At 52.5% G+C, this 16,508-nt stretch overlaps 1 protein-coding gene across 2 annotated transcripts; it reads right to left on the bottom strand.

The window, feature by feature from the left end:
- Positions 1 to 2,299: 2,299 nt before the first annotated feature.
- Positions 2,300 to 15,689, bottom strand: rab8a (RAB8A, member RAS oncogene family). 2 transcript variants are annotated; one of them, XM_070873064.1, is made up of 8 exons: positions 15,559 to 15,689; positions 14,401 to 14,461; positions 10,941 to 11,001; positions 8,677 to 8,754; positions 7,511 to 7,600; positions 7,069 to 7,134; positions 5,151 to 5,201; positions 2,300 to 3,516 (listed from the first exon to the last, which is right to left on the bottom strand). In XM_070873064.1, exons 1-8 carry the CDS (start codon positions 15,680 to 15,682, stop codon positions 3,424 to 3,426), a joined length of 624 nt encoding a protein of 207 aa, XP_070729165.1. In that variant the 5' UTR covers positions 15,683 to 15,689; the 3' UTR covers positions 2,300 to 3,423. The 2 variants fall into 2 exon arrangements, with proteins under 2 accessions (XP_070729165.1, XP_070729166.1); XM_070873065.1 differs by lacking the exon at positions 15,559 to 15,689 and adding an exon at positions 15,472 to 15,520.
- Positions 15,690 to 16,508: the final 819 nt, after the last annotated feature.

Below are 16,508 nucleotides of genomic sequence, written 5' to 3' on the forward strand. Positions count from 1 at the left end.
AACGCCACCTGTGGCCAAGCCAGACTGGCCTTGAAAGGTGCGTCGTATTCTGGGTGCAGTTGAGGGGAGATGGTGTATTTTGGTGGGGGGTTGCTTTGATTGTCCAGGGTGACTATGGTGTTGAAGCAGTCCATTAACTGCTTCAACACCATAGTCACCCTGGACAATCAAAGCAACTCTGAGCCACAAAGTACCAGGGTCAAGAACACAACACTTTCACACACGTCATTTAACAAAACTAAAACTTATCTTTTTAACACCTTAAAACAAATAGAATAAAATCTGCACTTTGCGAGTGGGAGCGGGCGGTGGGGGATGATGAGTAGCATGGGGGCGAGGCAGTTTGGCGCTTTCTGTCGTGGAACTCAGGGGCATTTCCTGAGGTCAGCACCAGTGCGTTTCTGGAGACTGCGACCATGATCAGCCCGAAAATAGGGTCTCACATCCATGAAGTGAATAAATAATTGTTTCCTTCCAACTAAGGCCCAACACACCCGTGAATCACCCGCCATCACACAGCTGGAAAGTTATTGGGGAAAGATAGTAAAGTGGCAAGCGGCTCATCTGCAAATCGCTGGACAGCTTCAGGGAAGCTTTATTCAGTCCCCACACAGATCAGGAGGATCCGGGGCATGGGCCAGCTACACTTGGTTAGGACATGGTAGGGCTGTTATATAATCACCACAGTACTCCCATTAAAGGAGGAGGAAAAGTGAAAAGTGCATCATTTGATGTCAGCGTGCAGAGCGCTGGGTTAGCCCGGGAATCCCGACAGTGCGCAGCGATCGGGCAGCCCTGACAGTCTGTCTTTGACTGGTGGGAGAGATCGGCCGTGTATTTATAGTACACCCCCACCACCCCACCCCGGCAGGCAATTCTGGTGAGGGAATCAGACTGGGTATTTCAACGGGTGCCATGATTTGCACAAGGCCGACACATTTCAATAATGGTTTGGTTTCTCTGGCAGGGTTTAAGGGGGAGTGTTCTCACTCCTCCTCTCGTCAAGCTACACAAAGTGCTTAGTAAACTTCACAAGCAAAGACATTTGGGTCCGTGTGAGCACGGCACCTGTTAAACTAGCCCACTGTGGATACGGAGAAAGTGCAGCTAACACACAGCCAGTTGTACGCAGCGATATCAATGGTTGGCTGCTGTTGCTCCACCCTCCTTCACTGCTGTCTGTGCAGTAACCACACCACCCACACATCTTCCAACGTGGCGGCAAGGTGGGATTTTAACCTTTAGGATTAGACAACTCCAAGTACTTTGTTCAAAAGGCTCTGAATATCCATCTGTTCCCTTCATTCCTGGTTTTCCTTTCTGGTTTGGGAGCAGTGGTTTGCCACATTGCAATGAGTATTGGGGGACAGTGGGGGGAGGAGATCGGAAGAGAAAGTGTTGCCTTTCATTGCTTTCTTCTAAAACATTCTAGGAACTAAAGACAACTAAAAATTCAAACCCGCTCTCCTTTACCCATCGCCAGCATCACAGCTCCAGTCTGCTCTTATGGGAACGTCAAAACAAATCTTTCCATCAATACCACATTGTAAAGGGCTACCAATAATGGGTTTATCAGCAACAGCTGGTAGTTTACTGCCCGGCTTCGGGTTATACAGCAATAGTTCGAGACTGGCTCAGGAGTTCAAGTGCAGCAAACAAGAAGCAAAGCTGCTATTAGCCCACTCTGAAAATCTCTCCTGGTCCACACTGAACACGACGCAGTTGACAGCTGTCAATCATTGCTGGGCAACTAAAAGTGCATTTCACCTCCCTGAGAGGATTTTACTATTTCAGTACTCGATTCTGAGAATTGTGCATAAGCTGAACTGAATGGGACCTGCATACTATGCATTAAGCCTCAAATCTGTTAAAGGGTGAACACTTGCGGCCTGTGAATTAAAAATGACCCTGCTGTGGTAACTGAACCTTTAGACAGCACAGTGGCTGCAAGCATCCACACTCCAATGGCACTCACAATATGGTTTAGCAGGGTCTCAGTCAGGCATGGTGAGAAACTAAAGACATGGCGGACAAATAGGCTACATCAACAAATTTATGGCTGTTGCACATCAGGAGGGGGGTCACCCATCCTACCCCACTGTCTCCCCACCCCCCTCTCCTGCATGCCCCACCTCCAGTCCATCATCTTCCCCCCCGCATACCCCCAACCCCCACTCCTGCCACCACCCCCCCCCCCAGTCCATCATCTTCCATCCCCCCGCCCCCCCAACCCCCACTTCTGCCCCCCCAACCCCCCACCCTTCCTGCTGCCCCCGCCGTCCCCCCCTCTCCCCCTCCTGTCTTGCTCTCCCCCATCCCAACATCTTGCCCGTCCACCAGTTATCGGGGAAACTCTCACCACAGACAACATGAGGGAACAATGTGAGCCACGACTACACTACACACCTGCTCCAACACGCACACAATCCAGAACAACTAAACCCCAGAAAAGCAACAAGACCACCAATCAACCAATCAAAGAGAAGCTGTGAACCGGGAGTGAGCCGCTGTCAGTGACCTGCAGCACACAGTACCTGGGCAGGGGGGGGGGTCTGTACATGGCCATGGGGAGGGGTGGGAGGTCTGTACATGGCCATGGGGAGGGGTGGGAGGTCTGTACATGGCCATGGGGAGGGGTGAGAGGTCTGTACATGGCCATGGGCGGGGGGGGGGGGGGGGGGGGGTCTGCCCAGGACCGTGAGTGGGAGGGGGCGAGGGGACTGTCCAGGACCGTGGGAGGGAGGGAGGGAGGGGCGAGGGGACTGTCCAGGACCGTGGGAGGGAGGGAGGGGCAAGGGACGGATCTGTCCAGGACTGTGGGAGGGAGGGGCTATGGGTGGGGTCAGTACAGGCACACCGGCCTCGGTTTGAAAATTTACATTGGGGGCTCCTCGATTCTTCTGACGTGCACCGGGACACACGCATGATACACGGCGTCAATCACTGACATAACAGCGAGTACAGGTATCGGCCTCAGCCCATCCAGGACAGTGTGGTGGGTGAAGCCCCGATTGCACCATACTGCAGGCAGAGCACAGGGGTGCAGGAACAGAGGACGTACCCCAATGCAAGGAGCATCTCCTCGACAGGAGATTTGTGGGGAAAAACAAAAAGAGGAAAACCAGAGGGGAACGCAGGAAGTAGGAATGCTAGGATTCCAAACAATTACACCCCAACAGATTGGAAATCAGTAAAATGGAGGGATTCCTATCAGAAGATCCTGATGTATGCATATCCACTCCTGAGGTAATCGTCATCAGACAGGTCCTAAAAGCTAAAAACCTCAGCTGCTTGATCTCCGTAGGCCATGGGCAGCACGACAGGGCTTATCCAGAGGAAGTGTCCATCTGTACAGGAAAAGCACGGCGTGCACATTCACCCAGTCAGCGAGTGCTTGGGTTTGGGGTTTTAATGCCGAGTTCATCACAGGAGAAGACAGCGAAAAAAGCTGCTCTTTTTCTGCTGTTCCGAGGTAATTCGCACGCCTTGACTGCTGCCTTGTGGACTGTTGCCCTCCTGCACACAAGGAAAAGGGGAGTTACACCACATCTCATCAAACCTCAGCCCAACAAACTCACAGTTACCCCATTCCTTTCAACAACTTACGTTTCTGGGCAAGTCATATCCTAGTTTGCAGATGACACTAAGCTGGGTGGCGGTGTGAGCGGTGAGGAGGATGCTAAGAGGCTGCAGGGTGACTTGGACAGGTTAGGTGAGTGGGCAAATACATGGCAGATGCAGTATAATGTGGATAAATGTGAGGTTATCCACTTTGGTGGCAAAAACAGGAAGACAGAATATTACATGAATGGTGATAAATTAGGAAAAGGGGAGGTGCAACGAGACCTAGGTGTCATTGAAGGTTGGCATGCAGGTACAGCAGGCGAAGATGACAAATGGCATGTTGGCCTTCATAGCTAGCGGAATTGAGTATCGGAGCAGGGAGGTCTTACTGCAGTTGTACAGGGCCTTGGTGAGGCCACACCTGGAATATTGTGTACAGTTTTGGTCACCTAATCTGAGGAAAGACATTCTTGCTATTGAGGGAGTGCAACGAAGGTTCACCAGACTGATTCCCGGGATGGCAGGATTGACATAAGAAAGAAAGACTGAATTGACTAGGCTTATATTCATTGGAATTTAGAAGAATGAGAGGGGATCTCAAAGAAACATATAAAATTCTGACGGGATTTGAAAGGTTGGATGCAGGAAGAATGTTCCCGATGTTGGGGGAAGTCCAGAACCAGGGGTCACAGTCTAAGCCATTTAGGACCGAGATGAGGAGAAACTTCTTCACTCAGAGTTGTGAACCTGTGGAATTCTCTACCACAGAAAGTTGTTGAGGCCAGTTCAGTAGATATATTCAAAAGGGAGTTAGATGTGGCCCTTATGGCTAAAAGGGATCAAGGGGTATGGAGAGAAAGCAGGAATGGGGTACTGAAGTTGCATGATCAGGCATGATCATATTGAATGGTGGTGCAGGCTCAAAGGGCCGAATGGCCTACTCCTGCACCTATTTTCTATGTTTCTAACTGGCACCAAGTCCCGTTCACCCATCACCCTACATTGGCTCCCGGTAAGCCCGGACTTACAAATGATCATCCGTGTTCAAATCTCTGCATGGCCTCGGCCCTCCCTACATCTGGAACCTCCCCCAGTCCTACAATCCTCAGAGATCTCCTGCACTCCTGAAATACTGGCCTCTTGTCCACCTCCACTGCCATAGCCCACCATTGACCGCTGTGCCTTCAGCCATCAGGGCCCCACACTCTGGAATTCCCTCCATAAACCTCTCAGCTTCTTTCTCCTCCTTTAAGATGCTCCTAAAACATCCCTCTTTCACCAAGCTTTTGGTCATCTTCCCCTTATGTGGCTGAGTATCAAGTGTTGTCTGATAACGCTCCTGGGAAGCGCCTCAAAATGTTTTACGATGTTAAAGAGGCGATATAAATGCAAGTAGTTGTTGTATCACTGCTTGCTGATATGGATGCTCAGGCTGTGTCCGCTATACACCGAGCCCCAAGCAGCAAGACTCAGTGCCCCACACTCCTGACACCCGCCCACAAGCAGCTGCCTCATTGCTCATGCTTTAGGACGCTCACTCAGTACAAGGGAAGCACATTGGCAGACACAGCAAGGAGGAGACTCACCAGTTTCTTGTCCATTTTTGTTTTTATGTCTCTGGCGAGAGTGAAAAATGCCTGAAAAGGTAAACATCAGAAACATCAACTCTCTGTCCAGAAACAGAACAGAAGTGAGGGAGACCCTAACATGCCAGTTCATGTTACAAGGGCTGTCGGGCAGGCAGCTCCTCCCCACTGCTGCTGCATGTTCATGCAAAGTGCCCCTCCATGGTCATCCCAAGGTACTGCACGTGCACAAATTCATTGCCATCATTCCCCTGCTGCCTGTCCCACAGTCTCGCTCCCACTCTGCTACCCTTGCCTTTCCTTATTGCCAGCATGCAGGATTCATCCCCTTCTCCCTGACCACTCCCAGTGTTTCTCTCGGCCACCTCCACACTCTCGCCAGTTGTCCACCTTACCAACGCCCCTGCACCGATCCAGTTTCCTTCTGCTCCAACATGGCTGGTGCTGACTGAGCGCTTGGCCCAGGCTTTGCGAGTAACCACACCAATCGCCTCAATCCCATCTCCTGGCACATACTGGGTCCATGTGCTCCCTGGGCATCCGACATGGACATTTCCCACTCACTCTCTACAGTTCCTCTTGCCTCTGCTCTAAAATCCTTACTGCCCAACACCCTTCATGGCTAAAGGGATCGGGGGGTATGGAGAGAAAGCAGGAATGGGGTACTGAAGTTGCAGCCATGGTGGTGCAGGTTCGAAGGGCCGAATGGCCTACTCCTGCACCTATTTTCTATGTTTGTATACCCCAGAAATGTCCCACTTACACCAACACCGTCTTTAACTCCCCTTCCTCTGGCCCACCACCCACCCTGGCATCACTGCCTCCAGTGAGCCTTTCAACAAGTCTCGACTCTGCATTCAACACCATTCCCCAGCACATCCAATCCCTCATGGACTTTTCACCAGCTGCCAGATACAACAGTCACCTCTGAGGGCTGTGGGTAATGACCACGCCTGGCGTCACTATCTGAAGCAGTATTGTGACCAAATCCCCACAGACCACAGGAAAAGCTCAAATCGTCTCCTCCACCACAAACAGCCTTTGCCCCCTCCCCTCCCCCAACCATCCTCACCTCTATTGCCAGGTGTCAGCAACTCAGATTCCTTCACCTCCAAACCAGACTTTGCTTCTTCTCGCCCGCGTTCGACAAACTTGGCAGTTCCTTAGAAATCACACCCTTCTCATTCATTTCCTCCGCCAACCCCAGCAGCCGCCCCCAGGGGAAAGCTGGTATCTGACAGGTACAGTAGACCAAATGGGCGCTTTCAATGATCTTCACCCCATTCCAGTGAAACGAAGACAAGTCATTCTGACTGAGCACGTGGGTGCCGCCAGACCAGAACCTCTTCATTTCATCAAAATTGGAAGCCTCCACCAAATGTCAACGTCAATCCTCGGGGCCGGCATAAGCCGTCCCCCCCTCCCCCGATTAACCACAAATACCTCTCGAGGGGTGGGAAAAGAAGAGAATAATCCTGGGTCAGTTAATGATATTTCAGCACTTTGTACATCACCGTGTCTGGAGCACAGTGAACACCAGACACTGACTTTGGCCGGGGGGGGGGGGGAAAAGAGAGAAAGAGACCCAATGGGATCGGCCAGCAGCTCTTGGCCATTTGCCTTGTTGTGCAGGGTGCAGGCCGAGTTCCCAGGCTGGGTCATCCCCACAGTGGGACAAAGGGCAATGGTTGGTGATGGGACTGGGGCCCGAAGGTCAGAGGGGCAGGCAGCACAAAGCAGATGTCACTGAGCCTTGGGCAAGCATCAACCGCAGGGCCACTGCAGCTCATCGCTGTTGACCACGACAGCCAATCAGAGGTGTCGTTAGAAGCAGAGTGTACCAAGCACACTGGATCGGTAACTATCGATAGCGGAATACAGTGAGCACACTGGACCTTCGGTAACAATCGGTACTTACATTCTCCACATTTATATTTGCTTTCGCACTGGTCTCCATGAATTTGATCCCATAGTCACTGGCTAACTGAAAGAGAAAAAAAAACACTGACCCAACAAGATGCGACAATGAATTGGGGACCGGGACGCGGTGACTGGGGGGGGGGGCGGGGAGCAGGACCAGGGGTAGGGAGTGGGCGGGGAGGAGGGACAGGCGGGGACCGGGGGAGGGCGGGGAGGTGGGGACTGGGGGGGGGGGGGGGGGGGGGGGGTGGGTGGGGGGACAGGCGGGGGCGGGAGTGGGACCGGTACACTCCTGGACTGTCGTGTAGTCAGATATTGCTAACCAGATGCTCAAGCTCGCTCCTGGAAGTGATGAGCATTCTGTTCCCGAGAGAATATCTAAACAAGAAGCTAACCTGCTCAAAACCAGTCAGTGGCAGTTAGAGTTCTGGGGCTTATACCTTTTCTCCACGTTCTTTGCTGACTTGTCTTTTCTCATTTACGTCACACTTGTTCCCAAGTATCATTTTCTCGACATCTGCTGAGGCATGCTGAGATAGAAGACAGAGGAAAGCAACTATAGTGAAAAGGTCACAGCTGAATTCAGTGTACATCGGTCGTCCCACATTATCCAACACCCACAACTCCCCCTCACATCACCCCACACTCTCGGTGCTCAAATCCTCTCATCTATCACACTGACAAAAACACTGGGACCAAGTTAAATATAGAGATGCCATGGTGAGAGTTTCCATGCGTTTCAATGAGCCAAATTGCATACATTTTTCAAAATGAGTTGTACTAGAGGATCTTGATGAATGTGTGATCTCCAAGAACCCAATGCTGAGTGTGTAATCCTGAGCAGAACATTGTGAAAATGGGCATAAAACCCAACCACAATCTTCACGCTAGCCCCTCCAAGCTTCTCCCCAGGAGCACTGTTTAATAAAAAACCCTCAAAAGCCCAATCACGCCCAAAATTCCCACATTACACTGCTGCTCCAGCTCCTCATCGGGGACTCCCTTTTCCTGTAAGGGACAAGGACATTACATCAGTCAACACTGGCACGTTCCAAGTCTGATATTTGGACTCTTCTTTTAGAGACGGGGTGGCTGTGTGACAGAATCTGTTCCATCACTCCTCCTAAACATTCTATATACTCCCACTAAAAATGACATCATCTTGTCCAAAACCCTCGGTCAGCCTGCTCCATTTAATTGATCAGGTTAGTTACAGTTCTGTACAGTGTCAGGAAACACGACAACCAATTTGCAGACAGCAAGATCCCACAAACATCAGAGATAAAGTAGTAGATAATGTTTTTAACGGTGCTGGTTGTGGGTTCATTGTTGGCCGGTACATTGGGAAAACGCCCCTACTCTTTTCATATAGTCCCATGGGATCTTTTACGTCCAGCTGTGAGGGCTAGTGCTCTCAGTTTAATGTCTAATCCAAGAGGTGGCACCTCTGCCAGTGCAGCGCTCCCCCAGAACTGCGTTGAAATGCCAGCCTGGATTATGGGTTTAAAACAGGGGGGGTTGGAAGGAGTGTGCAACCACAGAGCCCAGGCTGACACAGCAGGGTCGCATGTCTACTTGGAAAGCCCAATAGGTTTGTAAAACATACCTCCTCAATATTCCTGATCCAGTTCTTGATGTTGTCGAAGGACTTCTCATTAGTGATGTCATACACCAACATGATGCCCTGCCAGAGAGACCAGCAGAAGTTACATTAGTCAGTGCATGAAGGATCTCAAACTTACCTTAAACACCCACCAACCTCAATTAACCGACCATTCAGCTTTGAAAATAGCTGTGGCGACGAGACTTTGAATGATCTCCCGCCCTCACTCTCTCTGTACACACATCACGCAGTGACCCCGCCCTCACTCACTGTACACACCACGCAGTGACCCCGCCCTCACTCACTGTACACACCACGCAGTGACCCCGCCCTCACTCACTGTACACACCACGCAGTGACCCCGCCCTCACTCACTGTACACACCACGCAGTGACCCCGCCCTCACTCACTGTACACACCACGCAGTGACACCGCCCTCACTCACTGTACACACATCACGCAGTGACCCCGCCCTCACTCACTGTACACACCTCACGCAGTGACCCCGCCCTCACTCACTGTACACACCACGCAGTGACCCCGCCCTCACTGACACTACACACATCACGCAGTGACCCCGCCCTCACTCACTGTACACACCACGCAGTGACCCCGCCCTCACTGACTGTACACACACCACGCAGTGACCCCGCCCTCACTCACTGTACACACAACACGCAGTGACCCCACCCTCACTCACTGTACACACATCACGCAGTGACCCCGCCCTCACTCACTGTACACACCACGCAGTGACCCCCGCCCTCACTGACACTGTACACACATCACGCAGTGACCCCGCCCTCACTCACTGTACACACCACGCAGTGACCCCGCCCTCACTCACTGTACACACCACGCAGTGACCCCGCCCTCACTCACTGTACACACCACGCAGTGACCCCGCCCTCACTCACTGTACACACATCACGCAGTGACCCTGCCCTCACTCACTGTACACACCACGCAGTGACCCCGCCCTCACTCACTGTACACACCACGCAGTGACCCCGCCCTCTCACTACACACATCACGCAGTGACCCCGCCCTCACTCACTGTACACACCACGCAGTGACCCCGCCCTCACTCACTGTACACACCACGCAGTGACCCCGCCCTCACTCACTGTACACACATCACGCAGTGACCCTGCCCTCACTCACTGTACACACCACGCAGTGACCCCGCCCTCACTCACTGTACACACCACGCAGTGACCCCGCCCTCACTCACTGTACACCACGCAGTCACCCCGCCCTCACTCACTGTACACACATCACGCAGTGACCCCGCCCTCACTCACTGTACACACCACGTAGTGACCCCGCCCTCACTCACTGTACACACCACGCAGTGACCCCGCCCTCACTCACTGTACACACATCACGCAGTGACCCCGCCCTCACTCACTGTACACACCACGTAGTGACCCCGCCCTCACTCACTGTATACACACCACGCAGTGACCCCGCCCTCACTCACTGTGTACACATCAGTGACCCCGCCCTCACTCACTGTACACACCACGCAGTGACCCCGCACTCACTCACTGTACACACATCACGCAGTGACCCCGCCCTCACTCACTGTACACACCACGTAGTGACCCCGCCCTCACTCACTGTATACACACCACGCAGTGACCCCGCCCTCACTCTGTGTACACATCAGTGACCCCGCCCTCACTCACTGTACACACCACGTAGTGACCCCGCCCTCACTCACTGTGTACACATCAGTGACCCCGCCCTCACTCACTGTACACACCACGTAGTGACCCCGCCCTCACTCACTGTACACACCACGCAGTGACCCCGCCCTCACTCACTGTACACACATCACGCAGTGACCCCGCCCTCACTCACTGTACACACCACGTAGTGACCCCGCCCTCACTCACTGTACACACCACGCAGTGACCCCGCCCTCACTCACTGTACACACCACGCAGTGACCCCGCCCTCACTCACTGTACACACCACGTAGTGACCCCGCCCTCACTCACTGTATACACACCACGCAGTGACCCCGCCCTCACTCACTGTGTACACATCAGTGACCCCGCCCTCACTCACTGTACACACCACGCAGTGACCCCGCCCTCACTCACTGTACACACCACGCAGTGACCCCGCCCTCACTCTCACTGTATACACACCACGCAGTGACCCCCCCCCCCCCCCAAATCACCCAGACTTCGCCATTCTCTGCAGCACCCGCTGATCAGGGTTAATAATGTATGAAGCTGATGTGCCAGACACCTTACCATGGCCCCTCGGTAGTATGCAGTGGTGATTGTCCGAAAGCGCTCCTGCCCAGCTGTGTCCCTAGGAGTTTGGAACAGATTTAGTTACACTCAGTGATGTTACGTCAGTCTTTCTGTTAACTGTTTTGTGACATCACATTTATTTTGCAGTCCTTTCTCTAGTACATCTCTGATGTTCATAAAACTATCGTCCGAGGTAATTAACACGCACTTGGCTGATTAAACTGCTGCTCAGCCCCTTTACTCACACACAGACACACAAGGGGATTAGCTAGAACCAGACTGCTGGGGTGGATGCTTCCTTACCCAGCTTGCTGTAACAATGGCCAGCATACTTCCTACTGGCACCACTCCGAGTCAACCAGCCCCCGGGGGTTCACTGGGCTTTGCCAAGTGCCACCAATCTACACGTGACATTCTACATGTGGCCCTCACCTAAAGGAGGCTCTTCAAATCGAAGATGTCTGTATGGTTAGGTCAAGATTCAGTTTTCAAACCAGGTGATCAGAGATGAAGAGGGTGGGGGTAAAACAGAAAGTAATAGAGTTGTCGACTGTGGCTTAGTGGCACCTCAGTGGCAGTGTCTGAAGTGCCGCACTGTCTTGAGGTGCCGTTAAACCGAAGCCCTGTCTGTTCTCCAAGGTGAATGTTAAAGATCCCATGGCACTATTTCGATGAAGAGCATGGGAGTTATCCCCGGTGTCCTGGCCAATATTTATCCTTCAATCAACATCACAAAGACAGATAATCTGGTCATTGTCACACTGCTGTTGGCGGGATCACCCTACTAGTTCAGGCACTGGGTTACAGGGCTATCTGGAGCAGAGTGCAAGAATTCACCCCCCAGCGACAGGCTCACCATTAGTGAGCCAAGTTAGCTGGACAAACGTCAAGTGCCCTAAAGTCATCAATATGCAGTCAGCCACGAAGGGTTAACTTGGTTCCAATGCTGCTTGTTGTACCATTCTGTTGCTCAGTGTTGGGAGATGCAGTTCTGGACCAAACCAGCAAGATTGGACACCCGAAGCAGGTGACAGATACTGTGCTCTGAACACAAACGGTCCCAGCCTCACTCCGGTGTATGCTTCCAACGTTCTCCCTTACTGCATCTGCTCACAACACACAGGCCTCAATCCACGCTACTCCACAACTCACCACAGCTTTTTCGCTGTCAGCATCTCTCACTATATCGTCAGCTGAGGACATGGAGCAGCAGCAGCTGGGAACACCACACATCTCCAAATAAAACAAGCAGCCCAGTCCCCCCGTGCATGTGAGACAACAGCTCCAAACACAGCCAGGAACTGCCAATTTCACCCAGTTACATCCACCCTACTCACGGCAGACAGCAACATGTTCGTAGAATCATACAAAGAGAGGCCATTCCATCCATCGTGCCTGCTCTTTGAACGAGCTAGCTATCCAGTTAGTGCCAGTCCTCTGCTCGTTACCCACTGCCCTGCAACATTTTCCTTTTTAAGTATTTATCCAATTCCCTTTTGAAGTTACCATTGGATCTGTTTCCACCGCCTGTTTCTAAATCGCAACAGCTCGCTGCGTGATACTGCCCTTGTCTGCCTGTCCAATCGCAGCCAAAGTATCTCGAGCAATGTCTCCTCTTCCTACCTTGACAGCTCATTTCCACATGACCCACCGCTACCGCAGTCCTTCCATCACCAAAATCCTGATCCACATGTATTGCCCTCCCCAGCCTCAATTGCTTGAATGTCCCCTGCATTGGCCTCCCCGCCGTCACAAACTGCAACTGGACCTGCTCACCCACCAAGCCTATGTTCAGCAACGTACACTGGCTCCCCGTCCCCCAAAACATTCCATTTAAAGTTTTCATCCTCGTGTCTCTCCATGATCCTACCCCACCCCATCTGTGCAGCCTTGTAGTCCCACCCCCTACTGTCTCGGGTCTTTTGCGCATCCTTCTCTCCTTCACCTAGAGCCAGCTCGGACCCACTCCCTCCTTAAAACACTGCCACCTCACTCCTTCTCTCTACATAAAGACTTGCATTTATATAGCGCCTTTCACAACCTCAAGACATCCCAAAGCTCTTTACAGTCAATGAAGTACTTTAGAAGTGTAGTCACTATTGTAATAAAGGAAACATCTAAAATCTCACTAAACCCATCTTGTAGACCCAGCCTTGGTGACCCCTCCTATCGTCTCCCTCCATGACACAGCATCATTCCCTTATCTATTTCCAATATTTTTCCTTCCCCCACTCTGAAGCATATTGGGCCATTTTCTACATTAAAAGGAGCTATCCAAATGCAAGCTGTTTTGAAAGAGCTTGCAGTGGCATGCTAGGCCAAGCAACCACCTACTGTGCTGTAATTCGACAACTCAATATTCTAATCTGTCAGGAGCACCAAATATTCACCAAGTTCAAACATTCACCAAGTTCAAACATTCCTTCGGTAAACCCACTTTCCTGATCCTGACCGACCAACGAGTGAACTCACGGACATTTTCAAATTATCTGTGTGCAGTGATGTCACCAAGAGTCAGAAGTTTAAATGTGTTCATTATAAAGAACTCTGATTTCAAGGCAGATGCAGTCAGCGCACTGCAGAGAAAGGCAGGCTAAGTGAGTGGGCAAACATTTGGCAGATGGAGTATAATGTCGGAAAGTGTGAGGTCATGCACTTTGGCAGAAAAAAAAAATCAAAGAGCAAGTTATTATTTAAATGGAGAAAGATTGCAAAGTGCTGCAGTACAGCAGGACCTGGGGGTACTTGTGCATGAAACACAAAAGGATAGTATGCAGATCCAGCAAGTGATCAGGAAGGCCAATGGAATCTTGGCCTTTATTGCAAAGGGGATGGAGTATAAAAGCAGGGCAGTCTTGCTACAGTTATACAGGGTATTAGTGTAGCCACACCTGGAATACTGCGTACAGTTTTGGTTTCCATATTTACGAAAGAATATACTTGCTGTGGAGGCAGTTCAGAGAAGGTTCACTAGGTTGATTCCGGGGATGAAGGGGTTGACTTATGAGGAAAGGTTGAGTAGGTTGGGCCTCTACTCATTGGAATTCAGAAGAATGAGGTGATCTTATCGAAACGTATCAGATTATAAGGGGACTTGAGAAGGTGGACGCAGAGAGAATGTTTCCACTGATAGGAGAGACTATAATTAGAGGGCATGATCTTAGAATAAGGGGCCGCTCATTTAAAATAGAGATGAGGAGAAATTTCTTCTGAGGGTTGTTAATCTGTGGAATTCGCTGCCTCAGAGAGCTGTGGAAGCTGAGACACTGAATAAATTTAAGACAGAAATAGACAGTTTCTTAAACGATAAGGGGATAAGGGGTTATGGGGAGCGGGCGGAGAAGTGGAGCCGAGTCCATGATCGGATCAGCCAGGATCTTATTTAATGGTGGAGCAAGCTCGAGGGGCCATATGGCCTACTCCTGCTCCTATTTCTTATGTTCTTATCATTCCTCACCATATCTGCAGTTTGATTTTCTTTCCATCCAACTCAATTGTTCGGATTTTAAAATCAATACCTGAAAACAAGGGAAACAAGTGTTAGAGGGTTTGGGGTTAAAGGATACTGGTTACAGCATCACCAGGACACAACCTCCTATCCAAACCTTCCTATGGCAGAAAACTTGATCTAAATATGCATTCGTGAACTTAAGTATGAATTCTTATTCTTTCCCCCTTCAGGTTCCATGTGCCTGGTGTGAGGCATTATACAACAGTCTGTTCTTACTAAGCTGTCGTGTGTCCTTAACCAACCATGAACACATAAAATAATGAGCTGACAACACAGGAACACAGCAACTTATTCAGCCCGAAGCCACGAGCCTCTTACACAGTTCCCACCCAGGTACCATCTCCTTTCTATTCGATAAACTGCAATGAATCTCAACAGGGTCTTTAAGCAGGCTGCCCACACAGCATCTCTCAAAGACAATATTCCTGAACCAACCCAGCTCTCCCTCAGCAAATGGAAAATGCATGTAAATGGCAGGAACCAGACCCGCAAATATCCAATAAAGCCCATCCAGAAACTAAACACACCGAATGACTACTATATGCATTAAAAAGGCACTTCATGACACCACTACTCAGTTGATAATGTCTAGTGTGGTGTGGTCCCAGGGCAGATTGGTCAGGCGCCCAAACTAGGAGGGTAAAAATTCATAAAGTTAAAACACTTTAAGTATGGTAAATTTAAAAAAAAGCTTTTAAAATCATGAGACCAAATAATGTGCAGGGTAATCAGTGTGTGTAAAATATACAATATACAATGTTTGGTGAGACAGCACGGTCCTGTCCTGGGCACGGAGCTCCCCGGCAGCGCTGCTGGTCAGCTCAGGGGATGGGGTCCCACAGACCGGGGCCCCCAGACCGGCTCGGATTGAGCAGTCAGGAGCCCGGGAGCCCAGCGACCAGAGCCTGCGGGGTTTGGGGCATAGGGCAGGGCGCAGCGGCTGGAGTGCGCGGCCCATCCCCCGGGGCCCGACCTTCGCTCGCTCGCTCGCTCCCTCCCTCCCTCGCTCGCTCGCACCCCGGAACCAGGCCCAGGCCCGGAACCAGGCCCAAGGCCGGGGCGGCCGCCGCCTCCTCGCCGCCGCCGGGCCGCACAGCACCGCACCGATGGTGGAGATGAAGGTGGTGTTGAAGGCATCCTCGGAGAAGCGGAACAACACGCAGGTTTTGCCCACGCCGCTGTCGCCGATCAGCAGCAGCTTGAACAGATAGTCGTAGGTCTTCGCCATGGCCGCCCGCTCCGCACCGCCTCCCGCCTCCCGCCCGCTCATTGGTCGGCGCCCGCCGCGCTCCGCCGCCCATTGGTCCGCCCAGCCCGGCACGCCCTCTCGTTCGCAGCAGATTGGATGCGCCTGACTGTCAATCAGCGGCGTCACAAGCGGGCGGCACGCCCTTTTGCTTTGACAACCGTTTCCGCCGGGAACCATACGGTGGCGGCAGAGGGACGGCGGCGACGCAGGCGCAGCGACTCCCGGCCCCGGTCCAGGCCCCCGCCCCCCCCCGAGCGCTGGCGGTGAATGGGAGCGGGCGAGCGGTCCTGGAGGACCGGACCGGGCCTGGCCTCCGGCAGCGGCGCCCTGCGCCCTGCGCCCCTTCGCGCTTCCGGAAGTGAGGTCACAGCGAGGTGAGAGTCGGGCTGTTTGTGAGAAGCGAAGCGGGCCCTGTGGGTGGGGGGGTCGGGACGGGAGAGAGAATACCCTAGGCCGGGGCTTGGGCCTACACGAGCAACCGCACCCGCACTCACCGCGGCCCGATCGCCCCGGGTCTCGGTACCTGGGAGATCCTGTACACCACCGGCCCGTCATTGCAGTCATTGAGGCCCCCCCCCCCCCCCAGGAGTGAGCCCCCCCCCCCCCAGGAGTGAGGATCCCCCCCCCCTCCAGGAGTGAAGATCCCCCCCCCCCCCCCCCAGGAGTGAGGATCCCCCTCCCCCACCCCAGGAGTGAGGATCCCCTCCCCCCCCCCAGGATGTGAGGATCCCCCTCCCCCCCAGGAGTGAGGATCCCCCTCCCCCCCCCCCAGGAGTGAGGATCCCCTCCCCCCCCCCCAGGAGTG

Source organism: Pristiophorus japonicus, unplaced genomic scaffold, assembly GCF_044704955.1.
Source record: "Pristiophorus japonicus isolate sPriJap1 unplaced genomic scaffold, sPriJap1.hap1 HAP1_SCAFFOLD_411, whole genome shotgun sequence".
Classification (NCBI taxonomy): Eukaryota; Metazoa; Chordata; class Chondrichthyes; family Pristiophoridae; genus Pristiophorus; species Pristiophorus japonicus.